Source organism: Hippoglossus stenolepis, chromosome 8 (assembly GCF_022539355.2).
Source record: "Hippoglossus stenolepis isolate QCI-W04-F060 chromosome 8, HSTE1.2, whole genome shotgun sequence".
NCBI lineage: Eukaryota > Metazoa > Chordata > Actinopteri > Pleuronectiformes > Pleuronectidae > Hippoglossus > Hippoglossus stenolepis.
The window spans coordinates 20,572,235-20,584,622 of record NC_061490.1 but is presented as its reverse complement, the minus strand read 5'-3'; the positions used below and the strand labels follow the sequence as shown (position 1 = coordinate 20,584,622).

The 12,388-nt window shown below is 42.3% G+C and overlaps 2 protein-coding genes across 6 annotated transcripts in view; both read left to right on the top strand.

Moving 5' to 3' along the window:
* The window catches only part of LOC118113339 (B-cell receptor CD22), a 1,629,935-nt gene that overhangs the window by 1,364,705 nt on the left and 252,842 nt on the right, over positions 1 to 12,388 (top strand). The gene's annotated exons all lie outside the window — the stretch shown is intronic.
* Positions 9,643 to 12,388, top strand: part of map7d1a (MAP7 domain containing 1a) — a 36,998-nt gene continuing 34,252 nt past the window's right edge. For all 5 annotated transcript variants that reach the window (XM_035163022.2, XM_035163020.2, XM_035163021.2 and 2 more), the window contains exon 1: positions 9,643 to 10,039. In XM_035163022.2, the coding sequence (XP_035018913.1) occupies positions 9,970 to 10,039 (70 nt within the window). In that variant the 5' untranslated portion in view covers positions 9,643 to 9,969. The remainder of the gene's footprint in view (positions 10,040 to 12,388) is intronic.

Sequence of the window (12,388 nt, the reverse complement as noted above, 5' to 3'; positions counted from 1 at the left end):
CTTCATTGAGAGACGGGGCGTTATGGCACTCACTCATATGAGTAATGCTATAGTCACTATTTGGTTTTCATCTATTGGCTGTAACTGTAATGACTAATGAAGTGTTCATATTCCTCTGACATGGCCTCGTGTGACCAGACCATTGGAGCGTGATGATGTATGACTAATGAGAGAAAAACAAATATGATATTCCATGAGGATGTTCTACAATTTTCATTTTATTCATTGTCAAGCAATGATTGAAATAATCTTCAACATGCTGCAGCCCACAAACAACAGCAACCCCTGCTATCTGGTTTAGGACTTCCATTATTCATCAGCATCACAAAGTCCCAAATCTCTGCCAATCATTTTTATCCCCCTGCAGCCAAACTACTGATCAGGCCTCTCACAGTGAAGATGGCAGCATTTGATTTACTTCTACTAGAATCTGAACAAACAAGACGGAGGGCGGCCGATAAATCAAGCTGGGAATCTTCCTCGTGTGTCCTTGGATGTTGTCAAAAAGAAAATAAACTCGCGTCAGCAACCAAATTCAATTAGGCGTCATCCCGACCTCTTGTTCCACTCTGCTGCTTCACTATTATTGTGATAAATACATAAGGTTCTCTTGACATTTGACAAAAATAATTATTTGAGTTTCTACATGTTTTAAATGATACAGAATAGAGTGTTCTTATGTATTACATAATAATATAATGTTATAAATGACTAAGTGCAATATTGTTCGGTGATAAATTAAAATATATCTACGTTTCTCTCTGTTTCTTTAATGTAAACTCACATAAAGCAGCTGTTGTCGTGTTTGACAAACTGATTCTAACGTGCTCTGTTTACAATGAGTCCCATTGTCTTAGAGATACACGGATAGAAGCTGTCAACTCAAACTCATTTCTTATTACAGATAATTGAATGTAATGTAAGTGCAATCCCCTTGAGTTTTCTAATAAGCTTTGTAACAATAGCATTAGGATTGTCCGGCTAATGGGAAGCAAACTGTTCGGCCCTGATCAGACACAGAGATGCACAGAGTGAACATGGAGGAGAAAATCTGTTTACAGTGGAGAGAAGCTCAAAGTCAAGGTTACAGTGTTTTCTTATCGTTCACAATGACAATGGAGCTTATGTCCTGAAACATGCATCGATCTCCTTGTCACATTCTTTAGTTTTCCACATTTTTTAAGTAGAAATGTGAGCTATAAGGAAACTATATCTGTATTGTCTTTAATATTGCTCTGTTCTTCCTTTAATAATGAACTCTCCCTCTCTGCTCTGCGTGGAGGTGGAGCTAAGCCAGCGATAGGCAAACAATGAGGACTGCTGGGGGGGTTGTGGGTGCCACACTGGGAGGCCCAGGACCTCATGGGATTAGTGAGCTCACCCTCTTCCTTGCCAGGTCCCATGGGACAGGTCTTCCCCCGCTGTCCTGGACTGAACTCACGTGCAAAGGGAAGAAAAATAAGACAATTCCTTGCAGGTTCTGATTTAGAAATGGAGCAGTAGTGTTGTAGCGAAGCTCAGACTTTCTCCTCCACTCTGCAGATTAAACCCTGTCTCTGTGTTTGAGTGCACCATCGCTTTGAGTGCTTGTTAGAAACCAATTAATCATTTGTTTTACGAGATCAAATTAACTCTAACTACTTACGCACACATTCACTACATGCATGCACAGATCCAGTCACACAGTTTTACAGTGGAGTGTGAAACATGATCACGTGACACATTATGAGAACATTTTGTGCATTGCTGCCACTCCCCCGGGTGTCGAAGGCGCTTTACTGTGTTGATATTTTCACCTGTATATAAATAGAATGATTTATCTCACACATGCTTCAGACATATCTGTATTTTTTTAGATCCAGTAGTCGCCATTCCCTGATTTTATCGTCTGCCGTTCTGCCTATGATGCAGCGTTTTTTCAAGTTTTAGTTGATTCTCATTAAAATAATTCATGGATATTGATTAGGCATGTGTAGGGGACTGATATTTATGAGTGTGTGCAATTTGGTGCAGATCCAAATACATGTAATCAATAAACGAATGTGTATTTATAAGGGGACTCCTGGGCCTTAGTGGAGGGATGTGCTCTCTGCATACACTTTCAGTTCAGGGAATATTTAACAATTGTCAATTGCTGCTGCAGCATTTGTCCTCTGAAGCTTTTGTTTTTGTTTGGAACCTCAAGAGAAGAAGAGAATAATCTTACAAACTATTAACTGGACGTCAGTATCGTCACGTTATCTCCTCTGTTCCATGTTCTGAGAAAGGATCGCCCACAACAACAGACATGACACTGACACATAAAGGATGGACAACTACAATGGTTACAGCAGTATTCCCTCACCAGTTCTGGGGGCGGGTTAAAGATTTAATCCTGGCCGTAATCCAGGGAGTTGAATTAAAAGATTAATTTTATATGTGTGTGTGTGTGTGCATGATTGCATACTTACACATGTGTAAGAGCATGTGTGTTTACATGTGTCACAAATCTTCCCTGTGGCTCGACCTGTTTATCTCTGTTGTGTTGGTGTCACTCTCATTCGTTCTGTACGACCCTCAATCACTGATTTCAATCACAGTGTAGTGACCTGGTGACCTTTAGCATCGATGAGACCTTTCAAAAAGTGACAAAGGAAATTAATTTGTCACATGAAATGAATGTATATTCATGCATGAAATAAATAACCCTTTGGGAAATGATGCTTTTTTAGGAGAAATATCTTTACAACCATTGGATGGATTATTGAAATATTTGTACACATTAATTTTGTATCGTAACAATCTGAAGGTCATTATTGTAACATCCGTCAACAAGAAGTTATGTTTTCATCTGCATCATCTGTTATTTAGCAGTATTAGAGTGTGCAATTTAACTCAGCATTATATGCACCAAACATCTGCATGTCAGCATTGTCATTGTGGATGTTTTTGCATGATGACACAACATTTAGCTCCTTCATTGCATCCTTGTACTTCCTGTAGTTAGTCTTGTATGTTCTCTGCTTCTTTTATTGCCTATTTTTCCTTGATAAAGTACAACTACCACATTAGGTTAACTTGCCAGTTTGCACCTTGTGTGATGACTGAGCGATATGTTGCTGCTTGCGTTGTCTTGATTGGTCAGTTTAACCTCACGGAAGCTCAGGCTTCCCTCCTTACAAATAGAACCAGGGGTCAAGGGAAAGCACTCCCGCCCTCTCATTCACGGCACTGCTAACCCCCCCTTGCCCCTCTCTCTCTCTCTCTCTCTCTCTCTCTCTCTCTCTCTCTCTGTCATTGTGGGTTGTCATGGAAATGAAAGCACAAGGAGCGGGGGGTTCTATTATTGAAGCAGTTGTGGGATTGGTAGTGGGCTGGAAGTTGGGTACGGTGAAATGGAGCGATTCATGCACTCACAAACAGGGAGTGCGGTGGAGCAGAATGGCGGTGGAGGGGCTGGGGGTAGGAGAGAGAGAGGGAGAGAGGGAGGAAGGGAGGGAGGGAGGGAGGGAGATGAGGAAAAGGAGAATAGATAGGGGCCCCGGGGGGGCGAGCGGAGAGAGGAGCCAACTCCACGTGTTTTGGCCCTGCTTCTGACTGATGGCACGTTTTTAGGCCGTTGCGTCATGGTCTGCCAGGCTCTGGGCTGTTTGAGACATACTGCTGCAGAATCACATTCCACGTGGAAGAAGTGAAACGAGCCCATGGTGATGCCACCTGTTGGTAAGGAGGCCGGGAAGAACCTTCAAGGAGGAGCCGTGCGTGAGGTGTTTATCAGCAGCAGTGGGCTGTGTTAACTGCCGTCATTATTGTGCGCCATGTGAGGAACGGTCTAAAGTGATAGAAGTTCAAAATAGACCTGACAATTCCATGAATAAAGACTGATGCTGTTGTTTATTGGTCGACCTCAGACCCTGTTGTTACGTCCACCAATGAGATTACGTTTTATGTTGTTAGTTAGCAGGATTATGGAAAAACTACAAGATGGATCATCACGGAACTTGGAGGAAGGAAGTGAAATGAGCGAGGGAATAGCTCCTGAATTTTGGTGCAGATCCAGATCAGTGGACAGGTGCAGGAATTGTTTTAATCACTGTCTTTAACATTGTGAGATTGGGCATTTTTCAACAGGAAATACATGTGAAGCTTGAAAAAAAGAGAGTTTGTAATTTCATGCATATCTAGGATCTAGCCTATTTAAATGTGGTTTCATAAGAGGTGTCAAGATTCTTTCAGCTGCTATAAGTACAAAATATGGACAGGGAAAGTCCACACAATCTTAAATAGTTGATGTAGAGTCTAGTTTCTTGTTTTAACTTTACTGGAGACTCCGGTCACTCGTCACTAGAGTTTTTATTCAGTCCGTGAAAGTGATTTTTTTAATGTTTTCTGTGTTTTGTGGTCAACTTTTCTGTAAATCTATTTCAACATCTGCAGATGGACTCACAACTCATCCAATTCACGAGACGTGCAAATGAGCACAGAGGCAAAGAAACATCAGCGTCACATATTATCTAAAGCTGAGTTTCAGGCCGTCTCATCTTGTCCTGTGTATGGTCATTGGGCGACTCGAAGAAGTAAAACATAGGGTTTCATCACATTTTCTGCTTGGTCATACTGATGCAGTGGTTGGGAAGCTTGGGTAAGTAGAAGAATACATCGACTTAATGGGATCTACAAATTTGCATTACATTACCCTCCTGCTAACAAAAGAAAGATGGAGGATGTTTTCCGGTCTTTGCCTCACTCAGTCACACTGAGGCGTCGCCTCAGGTCCAAACACACTGTATCTAAAACATGGAAATTACAAGACTCTTGGATGTGGAACTTGCGATACAGCAGGACCTCCCAACTCTGTTGAAAACCCCAGCCCACAATGACAGGCAGACTAAATTCAGATGATTCAAACCAAACAGTGCTCTTTTTTTTTATTTCCCAGCACCCCAGAGAGAAACACAAAGCAACTGGCAACTCTCCCACACTCTATCTCTCCCTCTACCTCTCTCCCTGCGCTCACACACACTTTTTTCTCCAGTGTGACATGTGATGTAGTGTCTGATTCAATCACGCTACAGGAAACAAAAGACATCATGGTCGTAAATTACTTGAATCTGCGGGCCCCCTTCACGTGGCGCTGACGTCTGACCATAATGAGTCGAGGCAGTGGTACAGCAGAAAATAGCGTCACTTTCTGGGACTGAACCAACAACCTCAACACTGGTGATGAAATCGCTGAAATCTTAAAACCGCCTCCGCTGAACGTCTTTAGCTCCGACAGATTTAACAAGTGCAAGCAAACATATTCATGCACTAAATCCATCATAGTTAATTACCCTCACATCCACCCTCCCCTTATGCTTCCCCACCCCTGCTGCTTGGAACCCAGCCGTTTGCTAGAGGCAGAGATAGTGTGTGGAGAAGTCTATAACATAGGCAGGGTCCACGTCCTCTGGGGACATTGGGGACATTCCTGCTATTGTTGTTTCATTACGAGGCTGAGGGTTACCCTTGCCTTTCACAGGACCTGACCTCTAGACTCGCTGTCGGTGGGGCTGACCATGTTCCTCGGAATAGAGAGTGTGTGAGATAGAAACTCTTTTGGTTTTTCATGGGTCTTATAGGAAGTAAACTATTTAAACTTGCACCTACTGGTGTCATAGTAATTTGGCTGAATTTGTACTTGTGTTTGAGTAAATTTGAAAATGAATTATTATGCTTTCTTACAGTAGCAGTATGGCTGAAATAACTTTACAACCATTAGATGGATTGTCAGGAGTTTCTGCACAAACTTTCATGCTCCCCAGAGGCTAAACCCAGCTGACCTTGGTGATCCCCAGACTCTTGCATAGTTCAAGTATGAGAGTGTTATTTGCAGTAATAATTAATAGAATGCCTCAACAACTATTAGATTGATTGCAAAATGTGGTACACACAGGTATGATGTGGCATCAAATGTCAAATTTAGAAGTTGCTTTGAGCTCATTCCCTCATAAAGTAAAACTGAGAAAATAATTCTCAGCACATTCGACAGCATCTCTGGGACGATGGAAATTGGCTGACTTGGATTTCTGCTATTGAAGTGGTTGCTGTCTGGACGCCAAATTGGCACTTCGTAGCGAAACCCCCGGTGAGCAGTTCTCAAAATAAATAAACTTTCTTTTTAATCAAATCAAATTACTTTACTTTACCAGTACTCAGTCCCTCCCTGATCACGTGAGTCTTTTTGTTCTTCCTGTGGAACTGTACTTTGTCCTGTGAGTTCCTGCTCAAACAACCCAGTTCTCAGAGAGAAGATCAAGCCTCATCTGCAGCTCTCTTCTCTTCTGCAGTATCAGTTGATCAATACAGTTGCTGTTACTGGATCTCAACTCCATCTTCTTTTTTTCCCCTTTGAGCCAGTTTTATTGTCTCTATGTTTTGGTATCTCTGTGTGTGTGTGTGTGTGTGTGTGTGTGTGTGTGTGTGTGTGTGTGTGTGTGTGTGTGTGTGTGTGTGTGTGTGTGTGTGAGTTAATTGGGGGGTGCAGCTGCAGCTCCAAAATCAAGTCCTTTCTTGAGCACTCAGGGGTGGATGGACGAGGCGGGGTCCCTCCACTTCCTGTGTGCAGTAAAGGGTCACGAGTGGTTTACTTATGGAGGAGATGCAGGTTCAAAGCCTGCTGATGATGTGAGGGCCAAAAAACATATAAAGGCATCAGACTGCACCTATGTGAGTCTATCAGACCTGCAGACTTTCACAATATGCAACATTTAAAAACATCTGATGGAGGCCAACTCTACTATTTTCTCCTGTTTGCATCCACCTTTACTTTGAAGGGCTCATTAGCACAGCATGGTACAGTGATGTGTGATAAATGGACAAATGCCTCCTGACTTTGAGGTATGCTTTTATCCACGGCCCTTTAATTTTTCTAGACTGTCGGCTACAGCAGCTGATATTCTGTCTAATGTGCAGGTTTGAAGTATAAAGATTTATCTGTATTTTCTTGAAAAAATTCTAAATTACTTTCTTTTTATTATATTAAGTATTAGGAGAACCCCTATGAATCACAAGGGCATTCTGTTTTAAGTTTGTTCTGAAATAGTCATATCTACTCTGAATGTAACTATGGCCAGAAGATCCTGCGTTGATCAGTGTGGCTTCTGGGAAATAAAATAAATGAATCATCCGGACATTTTTCTTTGGTTTGATTTGTTTGTGCCTCATCCACTTTCTGAGGTCAGTGTAATTAACAGCGTAACAAAATAAGTGTATTCACACTATGTCTTCACAAAACTTTAACAAGCTCAATAACATAATATTGTGGTACATCCTGTCGATTCTCTTTTCTGCAGAAAGTAGTGTTTTGTGTGCACAGGTGTTCACGTGCAAGTATGTGCTCAAGGCTCAAGGGCTCGGTATAGAGATGAGATTGAAAGGATGAAAGGATCTGAGGGTTTCAATACTCGGATGAAGAGGCTGCACAAAAGATCTAAAAACGTGGATCCATGGAGCACTTGAAGAGTAAAGAGCACATTTTTATGACCTCTGAGTCATTGTGTTTACTCTGCAAATATATTTTCCAATGCAAATCCATAACAGGAAGCTATAAAAGCTACATTTTTATTTCCAAAATGAATTATTTATTGTTGGTTTTCTCTCCAAAGGACACGAAGCAGAATGTTTAAAGAGAAAACGATGAAACTTGTATCTTTAAAATTGAAAACGAGATGAGTTTGTTTGTTTGATGGGAAATGGGTGGATCCATGTTTCATCAATGGAGGAATAAGAGAACAGTACAAAAGATGTTTATACTGAGAACAACATCGTTAACATTTATTTATTCATCCAAAATATTTAGATTCATTTTATTCATTTCTCTGGTATGATGCACAGATGTTGTCTAAACCAAGCTTGTTCTAACATTTGAAAAAGTTTCATAAAGGCTCAAAAGTCAATCTGGTAACTTCATATAGGAATCTAATGCAAAGTTTATGTAAAACAGAGAAATTACTGGGGGATTTTTTGGGGGATTTTGGCTAAAGCCATTAAGCTTTCATTACCATTCAAAGCCATTTCCTGTTCTCCTCCAATCTTTCCTCGACCTGAAACGAGTGGAAACTCTTGATAGTTTCCTAAACTTATCTGTGATTCAATTACAGATCATTCTCAAATCAACAGGCGTCAATGACTTCAGGTGACTGGGATATTTGGTAAAACCTGTTATCTAAGTCCTGGTGTGAATTAATCAAGGACAGTGAGGAAGAATCTGATCACAGGCAAGAGTGGACTTTGTTCATCTGTCACTCCAAAAGGTTTTAATTCTGCAGAATCAAACCACACACACACACATACTACAGCACACACCCAACCCCCACCTCCTTCAGCATCCCCCCACTTTCCAGTTGCAGTGACAGGTGGCTCTTGGGGGTTTGGGGTGAACACGACTCAACAGCTGCACAAAAGAGCCCCACTGGGGTCCTTTTGATGGGGTGTTCCCTCTCAAGCGTGCCGGTCGGCCCCTGGCCCAGCCCCCACCTCGGCAGATGCTCTGAGAGATCCACAGGTGGCAGATGAGAAGACACTCTGGAGTCTTAAAGCTGTGACGTAACAAAGACCCATTTTTTGGTATCTTGTTTTGAACTGGTCCAGGTTGTCTCTGATTTTCTTTAATAATTGAGTGTATGACTTTATTAGCTCTTGGGTGGAGATACATGTTTAACACGTCAAACATCCATCATCCAAAACAAAAAGCATGCTGACAGGAATAGTGTTGTTTCTACACTGGAATTACATGCATGTGCAATCTACTAATTACAACTAATTAACCAGAGATATTATGGTTCAGTCCCAGTTGAAGCAGAGGGCTGACCTTTGTCGAAAGAGACACAAAAATGTATTTTTCAGTAAAATTTCAACTTTGGAAAGGGCCATGGAAGAAATTTACAGTTTAAGAAACTTAACCTTTATGATTATTTGAAATAATAAAACATCCAATGAAATCTGAAGACCAAATTTAATTTATTTCCCTCAAATAAAAAATATATGAAATCTTGTATTTTGTTTAAAATTAAAAGGCTCCTTAAAGTAAGTAATAGAAATAATATAATAACAAATTTGATTTATATAGCACCGTTTAAAACACAGTTACAAGGGGCTTTACACCTTAATCCCATTGAATTGAAGGGAAACAATAAAAAGCAGTTTGAATCACAAAACCTTTGACAATATTAGGCCCGAAATATAAGAATAAAAATGTTTTTGAAAAAAAAATATATGTAGTTAAAAAGTGGAAGGTGAGTTAAGCACAATAATTATTTTTAAAAAGTGTTTTTAAGAAAGAAGTGGTTTGAACCAAAAAAAAACACTTTAGGAAATAATAACATAATAATAAGTTTGTAGTAAAGTTTATATTCAACGTGTGAACCGTCTATGAGCATTGTAGTTTGACAGGGGGGGTGAACCGATAACATTGTAGATTTCAAAGTACTACTTCTTTGCGTGTAAGGTTATTCTCACCAGACCAACTCATAATAATAATGTATTATAACCCAACGCTACTTTTAACGTGTCTTCGATAACGTTAAAACTAACTACTTTTTAACGGAGGTAAGCTTAACAGCGAATCCCCCCCCCCTTCAGGTTGTGTGAGTGGTACGGTCCGGTCCGCAGGCTCGAGAGGGAGGCTCCGCACGCGCAGAGCATCAGCTGTGGGGAGAGGTGGAAACTTGTCCCTTTGATCCTCGACCTGTTTCCTCCATTTAAAACTCCTCGGACACGTTCCTGCTCTTCTCCTCCTCCGTCCGCACCTCCTCACGGACCCTCCTCCGCTTCTCTGTCCGTCCACCTCCTCGTCGGACCCGCTCAGGAGCCCGGTTTTGATCTTATTCCCCCTGCCCGGTGCGGTCAGGACGTCGGGTGCAGCCGAACTGGAGCAACTTTATTCCTCCCCCCCCCCACACATCCAGCCCGAGGAATGAGAGGAAGCGCAGCACCGAGCCGCATGTTGGAATGAACAAAAGAGAGGAAAGCGAGGCTGCCGCCGGAGACATGGAGGGAAACGCGCTGCCAGGAGCCACATGTAAGTTTCCACTGGACCAGGTAGAGCTGGATGGGTCGTATTTTTTATCTGAGAGAATAGCACGACTTGCTTTGTCATTCCCACACGTTGTAGGAGCCCCGAGCTGGTGTGAACTTCACAGTCAAGTGTTGCACTGCAGGTGAATCAGGTGAAATTGTCTGCAGTTTTGGGAAGAACCCACCAGGAGACTGTGCAAATCCCGCAACTTTGGTTTTTCAAGCCTCACCCCATCAAACCCCCCAGGGCAGATTCGAACCTGCTGCATGAATGAGAATGAAAATGTGATTTCTTTATAAATGCAGAGTCCCGGTTTGATGATCCTCCCCCTGGTGGCGCTGTCAGGTCTGTCCCCACAGAGTGATATAATAGCACTAACACAATTTGCGTTAGATGAGGTAATCTCACTAGTCCCATCCCATCCCCCTCCTTATGTTATGTTTAGCTCTACATGATGCAGCCGCAGGGGGTCTGGCATCCCGCTCATCTCCCCTCTTCCACCACAGGATGCTGCTTTCTTATACAATTACAGTTGAATAGGTGTCGATCAGGTGCGGTCAGGCTTGGTTTGTTAGATGGTGCATCAACCAACTCCTGAGGAAGATGTGAAAAGATCAGTTCAAGAGAAAAGTGTAGGAAGAGTCTGGCTTAGTTACAGGTTTATATGTGCGTTAACATGTAGTATGTTGGATTCCTGCTATTGGGGAATGAAGGAGGTTCTGTGAGGCTCCATGCCAGAGTCTTGTGTATCGACATGTTGCCTGTTTCTGGAAATAGACGGGGGACTTCACAATGTCACTTCCCTCTGACAACAGCAAACTTCCTTCCTGCTGACAGGGGGCTGCGTGGACGGACGTCGGCTCGTTTTTTCTGGCTCTGCTTCAAGCAGGAGGAGAGTCGTGCTCCACCCTGATCGTGGGAATCAGAGTGGAGTGTCTTTAAACAGCCATGTTCAGAATAACATACTCTATATGTAGCCGGGAGAAGCCGCCATCATACATCAGGCCTTGTGTATGTGATGCATCAGCCAGACTGATGATGTGCTTCTCATGCTCACTAAAAATTATCCAAAGTTGCTTCTCAAGCTTTCTCTCATAAGCAGTTTGCTCCCACACTCCAGCACCTCAGGATGACACTCAAAATATTGTTATAACATTCATCTTGAGGAAGATTTTTTCCTCTTATGATACCAGAGAGGGCCTCACTCATCACTAAAAACCTCAGATAAAAGACATGTTTTCCTGACTTATTACCTCATTAATGGTAGTTTGCAAACATAAAAATCCTCCCAGACGTATTTTCTTTCTTCTTTTGTTGGAATCCTGCCACTAAAGAGGACTCACTCGATCTGTCTTGCTTGTGAACCCCTTTGCCTTTGCACCAGAGCTGCCGAGGGCCTGGCCAATCATTGTGAAAACCTGCTGTCAGGACTTTTGGAGAAGATCTCCTAATCCCTCTTTTCCTTATTCAGGCTTTCTCCTCTCCGTGCTCTGCGACACTCTCTGACAGTCGGCTCTGTTTGGTTGTCTTCTTTAATTTCCCTACCTGAACAGATAAGCTGTGACCAGCTGAGATGAATGGACACTTTTTTACTTTGCTCCCCTTGTGATTAGCCTTTTCTAGCCTCACTGGAAATGCTTACTGGAGTTGCACCGTGTCTAAGAGGTGATGCTTACATTTTTTTAATGAGACATAATGCAAACTTTGTTATAAGCAATTCAAAAACAACACAAGCTGCCTGACGACAGACATATTGAGCCTCAGCAGACTGACAGGGAGACAGATCCTTGTTTATTGTGTGATGCAGGAGAATCCACCGGCTTTCAGCTGTCGAGCCTGTAGTGACCAGGATCAGTCGGTTACACATCTTCAGCCGCAGGAGTCATTATGTAATCGGTGGAATACGTGCAACCATGTCCCCGTTTTTGGAGAGAGCTGCGACAGTATCTTTGTAAACTGGCATTGGCCGGGATCCCGTGAGCACAGTGAGATCCGCAGCCTGATAATGGAGCCTGACAATTACAGAGGAGAGAGAAGCTTTTTGCTTTGTTATTAATTGTGAACAGTGTGTGGTGGTGACGTGTGTGTCATGATGAGATGTTTCACGGCCTGTGGGAGACGTGTATGACAGGTCAGCCACATGTGAAAACCACTTATGTATGAAATGCAGCATCATCATCCTCTGTCATGTAGGAAAACAAAAACTTCTGACTGAATATTTGTGAATATAAAGAGATTAATTTGCCTTCATGGTTGTATTTGTGGTAATGCAGTAAATGTGCATGCCACTGTAATACTAACCCGTACAGATATTAATTTAGACCTGACATATGGATTTTTATGGGCTGATGC